We start from the raw sequence: 5,407 nt of genomic DNA, 5'->3' as shown, positions 1-5,407 counted from the left end.
CTGCGGCTCTCCAGGACTGGAGTTCACCACCCCTGGTATAGATTACTATACTATTGTAATATTTATTAATAATTTTTTTAAATCAGGGTTATCCTAAAACTGGAACTGAAGTCAAAACCATTGCAAAAAATTGTTTACTTGGAATAAAATAAACAAAAATCTCAGTTTAACGTAAAAACTGCATATGTATAAAAGAAACAAACTCCTGAAAATGACAAAAATGTACAACACAATTACTAGAACTAAAATGAAAATGGAAAATAAAAACAGATTCTAAATATTAATAACTATAACAGTATCTCAGAGATAACTAATATAACACTGATTTTAGTTTTAGTTGATTTTTTAGATGTTTAATTAGTTCTTAGACATTTTTATTTCCGTTTTTGAATAATTGTAGAATTTTAGCTTAAATTAAATCAAATTTTAAAAAGCTAAATTTGTCTTTTATTTTATTTTATTTCAGTCAACCTGATTTTTAAATGTAATATTTTTAGTTTTAGTTCATGATAAGTCTGGCTTGAACTATAGCTATCTTCTCAGATTAAGTTCTGTTTTACGCTAAATCTAAATTCTCTGTGTTTTAGGTCTGGAGACCCTGTTGTGTTACCTGGAGCTTCATCCTCAGCAGTGGGTGGAGCTTCTTCATCCGACGCTCTCCATCTGTAAGCTGCAGTTTTACGGCGGTCCGCAACAACTCCGCAAAATCACCAAACTGTACGTTACTCTTTCACAGTGTGACCAAGTAGCTTCCGATGCTTCTAGAAGCTCATCAGTGCTGATTGTGTCATTTTGCATGTCGTCAGGTGTCCTCCAGTCGCTGTGGCTCTGGCGCGCAAACGCATGGCAGGGGAGCGCGTGGAGTCATGTGACACTCTGGAGTTTGACGTGGTGGAGCTGGCGGACACTATGGGCTGGCAGCTTCCTCTGGTGAAGAGAGGAGTGAGACAGCTGCAGTGGGGTTCAGACACAGGTGAGAGGAGACCATGTGATTCACAGATCATCTGATGCATGGTACAAACCAAAAGGACCAAACATACTTAAAACGACTAGCTTTATTCTGATTGGATCGGACCTCTAAAATTAAAACAATGTACCTCCCCTAGTTGTCATGTAAAACAAAATGAGATTGGTCACTTCACATGACAGTCAAATGGTTTCTTCCTCTCTAAGTGTGTGTTTTTTTGGGGGCCAAAATTGATCCCAGTAATTTCATTGGAAGATTAATTAAAATTCATAAGAAAGATAGATGACCTAACTACAAACTAGATAAAACTGTTCTGTTTTATTATATACTGTTGTTATATGTTGTGCTTTATTTTATTCCATTCAGGGCTGTCAGTCAAGTAAAATTTTGGTTACACTTTGAGGTGTCCCTGTTACAGTGTAATTATACATTTAAGTACAGAGTAATATTAATTAAGCACATGTGCTTACTATATGGTTAGGATTAGGGTTTGGCTTAGGGTTACTTGCATGTAATTATGCATAATTTATTGTTATTATAATAGGAAGTACAAGTAACGTGTAACAAGGACACTAAAATAAAGTGTTACTAAAATTGGTGCAGCGATTAATTAATCGAACTAATCACTAAATAAATTTGGCTGTGAAAATACCCACAAAAGATTATTTAAAGCTATTATTGTGTTGAAAGAGAAAGTATCAAGTAGACATTACAAATAGTACCCTTAGAAAGAAATATTTTATTTGATTCAACAAAACATTTGTTAGACACAAACCTTTAGGCTACAACGGCCTAACATAAACTATGGAACATAAAAGAAGATAATTTGAGAAACATCGCAGCATTTTTTGTTCATGCAATGAAAGTCACTGGTAACCAAAACCTCTTTTATGTTGCGCAAAGAAAGTACGTCATTCAGGTTTGAAATTAAATTAGGGTGAGGAAATGATGGCAGATTTTTTTTTAAATTTAATTTAATTTCTTGTTTTGATGAACTATCCCTTTATTTATTTGTATTTATTTTTACTCTAAAGAAGAAACGAAAACTGCCAGCAGGTGGCGGTAAATGTCTTTATGAGTCATTCATTCATTAGATTCGTTCAAACGGCTGATTCATTCAGGAATGAAGTAAACGGCTCTCTTTATGAATGGGCTACTGAATCATTGGTTCACACGATTCGTTCAAAATGCAGATTCGTTCAGAAACTTAACACGGCTATGTTGCTCACAGATGCACAACAGTTCTGCTGTGGCTTTATAGGTGATATTTTCTTTAGCAAAATGGAGCAAAAATGCACAATATTGTGTTTAAAATAAAATAACATTAACTTCTTATTTACTGAACTGTTGTATAAAATCACATTTGAACTTGTGCTATTCGGACATAAACGGTGTGATATTGCTCTCGCTGCTCATGTTATATTGCTCATATCATGTGACATAAATATATTAGACGAACAAAATCGTACAGGGGCATTTGTTTACCCCACTATCTTGAATTTTAGGGCATAACTGCATTTATGGAGTTGTTACCCAGCATCATATTTGTCAAGTCAACTGTATGAAATGTAAGATGATGTACAAGTCTGGGGGCGGGGCCAGTATGTTAACGGTGTTGAAATATTTGAATGATGTTAGTATTTCATAACTAATTAGTTAACGCACTAAACTGACAGCCCTAATTAAAATCTCGTCAGGTTCATATGGAGGCACAGGACGGAGTGGTGTCCATGTGGAGTTCTCAGCGCTGTCCTTCTATTTCCGCTCATATGGTGACCTGACGGCGGACGAGCTGGACGCGGTTTGTGCATTTCTGCACGGCAGAGTGATGGCACAGGAGAGGACTCAGCTGTACCAGCTCAAAACCTGCTTCAAAGCCTTCCGCAGGTCTCACCACACACTCACCATGACTGAGCTCTTCCAACCATTTATGTCCTTTACTGTCTGAGTGTGTGTGTTGTGTTTGTGTGCAGCGTTGCGTACCGTAACTGCAGTCTGTGTATGGATGATCTGGAGGAAAGCAGGAGCCAGGCTCTCAAAGAGCTGCTGCGCCATTATTTCGACAAGAGGAGAAACCTGGACCTGAGCAAACACTATCAGGAGGAAGAGGAGGAGGACGAGGAGGAAGAGCTCAACAGATGCAAGGTGTGACTCTTTCACAGTTTCGTTTATGACGTGAACTCTCATTTCTGTCTCTGAATCCTGTTGTTGTACTGTGTCCTTAGATGAGGGACTGGGAGGCTCAGATCTGTGCGGACATCAGAGGCTTCCTGTCCAATCGCAGCGATGAGAAGTTCTCCGGTCGAGCCGTGGCCAGAATCTTCCATGGCATCGGTTTGTTTCTAGTGACATTTCGCTCCACCTGTTGTCTTTTGTTTTTAATTTGGGGGTATTTCAATATGCGTTTCTGTGCCCCCCCAGGAAGTCCGTGTTATCCAGCGCAGACGTACGGACGTGACCGAAGATACTGGAGGAAATATATTCAGTTTGATTTCAATGAGATCATTCGTTTAGCTACACAGGAGATCATTAGAACGAGGTAACATGATCTCACGATGCTAGAGTCTGAATTTATTTATTTGTGCTGTTTGTCACTCTTTTAAATGTTCACATGTTGTGTTTTATAACTTTATACACAATAAAGACTGTTTTCCAGAGTTGTTTCTGCTGAATCAGGGTGATTTGGTGAACACAGCAGTTGTATTTGCTCGGTCTGTCCTGTAGTGGGCACTATTGTGCTGTTTTTTTATTTGTCAGATCCAGATACATTTTAGAGTCAATTTATACATTTATAGCCTACTACATGTATACTAAACAGTCCCAAACAACAACATATATTAACTTTTATAATGATTTGTATAATACAATTTAATCACAGACGCACATCTACCTTGATTAGATGCTTATGTTTTGTGTGGTATCTCCTACTGTAATTACAGGCGGCACATATGAATAATTAAAAAAAAAACCTTAAGTGTGCAGGAATTTCTTAATTTATATTTTATTACTATTTTTTCTTTAAATGACAATCACATAAACATGTTCAAGGAAGAAAATATGATAATGCACAAGTACGATCCTGCATCATTTCTTAGATTCCTATCTGATCTTCATATAAAGACAGGAGTAACAAAATCCCCCATCCAGTCAACAGACCCAGATTCTGCAGCAGAAATATCAGCCACGGCTTTTTACTGTCCACATGAATCATAGATGGAAGCTAGACAGGCAACAAAAAAAAAACAGAAATTGAATTTGAGATCATTGGATTACACAGATATTTCAAATGTTTATGTTTCACATTACACACTCTGAAAGATGCAGGAAATTACCATTTTTGCAAGTTTTTACTTGAAGGGACAGTTCACCCACAAATGAAAATTTGTTACAAATGTCTTTAAAGAATGTTGATAAGTTGACGGTAGCCATTAACTTCCATAGTAAGGGAAAATAATACTATGGAAGTCAATGGCTACCGTCAACTGGTTACCAACATTCTCCAAAATATGCCAACATTTTCATTTTTGAGTGAACTATCACTATCTATAGTTTATATCTTATTATTTTGTTTGTATCTTGCAATTTTTCAGAATTGTGAGAAAAGAAATATTACCTTTTTATTTTTTGTTGCATGGCAGAAACCAAAAATCAGAAGTGCATGATGTCAACTTGGAATTTTGAGGAAACAAAGTCAGAATTGTGAGTTTTTATATCTCACAATTCTTTCTTTTTTTTCTCAGAATTGCGAGAAAAGAAATCGGAATATTTTATAATTTTTTTTAATTTATTAATATTTTTTATTCCGCAGCACAAACAGGCTTCCATGTACCATATAGAAGATGAGGCTCACAATCTGCACAAAATATGGCAGCTACTTTGTGTCGTTTTGCTCTGTTAATGAGAAGAGTTACAAAAGAAGGCAGAAAGTATTACACGTACCATCTCTGCGAGGCCGATGTAGAGGAAGAAGCCAGCGGTGATGGCAGAAATCCACTCCTCGGCGATGCTTTGAGTGGAGACGGACAGTGCGATGTACAGGCCGATGAAGGAGGTGAGAGCGCTGCCCATGTTCAGCAGCAGAGCCTTTCTCACCGACAGACCGCAGTGCAACAGGATCGCAAAATCACCTGCCCAAAAACAGCCTGTCAGAAATGTGTCTGTATGACATTTCACAAGTTACATTTCATACTTACCTGGCAGGGGAGACACCATGATCAAGAAGGTGGTTCACCCAGGGTGAGGCTCAGCCATTGCACTCCGGTTGTGCTGACCCCTGCGAATGCGAATTCCCCAAATGTGGGAATCTCGACTGCATAACTTATGGTAGTGGGGGACTGTGTTCGCGCTCTCCCCTGAATTTTTTGGGGTTAGAGAGTCGGACTCGTAACTCAAAGGTTGTGGGTTCGAGTCTCGTACTGGCAGGGATTGTAGGGGGGGGGG

General features: G+C 38.1%; 2 protein-coding genes across 2 annotated transcripts in view; one reads left to right on the top strand and one right to left on the bottom strand.

Annotated features, from left to right (window-relative positions):
* The window catches only part of LOC107589489 (ATP-dependent DNA helicase Q4-like), a 21,106-nt gene extending 17,482 nt beyond the window's left edge, over positions 1-3,624 (top strand). Inside the window, exons 23-28 of the mRNA XM_016277937.1 lie at positions 583-717; positions 807-973; positions 2,665-2,854; positions 2,941-3,112; positions 3,193-3,301; positions 3,389-3,624. Of these exons, the coding sequence (XP_016133423.1) occupies positions 583-717; positions 807-973; positions 2,665-2,854; positions 2,941-3,112; positions 3,193-3,301; positions 3,389-3,510 (895 nt within the window). The 3' untranslated portion in view covers positions 3,511-3,624. The remainder of the gene's footprint in view (positions 1-582; positions 718-806; positions 974-2,664; positions 2,855-2,940; positions 3,113-3,192; positions 3,302-3,388) is intronic.
* A 366-nt stretch (positions 3,625-3,990) lies between these two features.
* The window catches only part of LOC107589516 (zinc transporter ZIP4-like), a 9,254-nt gene continuing 7,837 nt past the window's right edge, over positions 3,991-5,407 (bottom strand). The window contains exons 11-12 of the mRNA XM_016277981.1: positions 4,907-5,094; positions 3,991-4,187 (exon numbers count right to left, since the gene is read on the bottom strand). Coding sequence (XP_016133467.1) covers positions 4,059-4,187; positions 4,907-5,094 — 317 coding nt within the window. The 3' untranslated portion in view covers positions 3,991-4,058. The remainder of the gene's footprint in view (positions 4,188-4,906; positions 5,095-5,407) is intronic.

This window comes from Sinocyclocheilus grahami, unplaced genomic scaffold (assembly GCF_001515645.1).
Source record: "Sinocyclocheilus grahami isolate Dianchi unplaced genomic scaffold, SAMN03320097.WGS_v1.1 scaffold116.1, whole genome shotgun sequence".
NCBI classification, from domain to species: Eukaryota; Metazoa; Chordata; class Actinopteri; order Cypriniformes; family Cyprinidae; genus Sinocyclocheilus; species Sinocyclocheilus grahami.
This window is presented reverse-complemented; position numbering and strand designations above follow the sequence as displayed.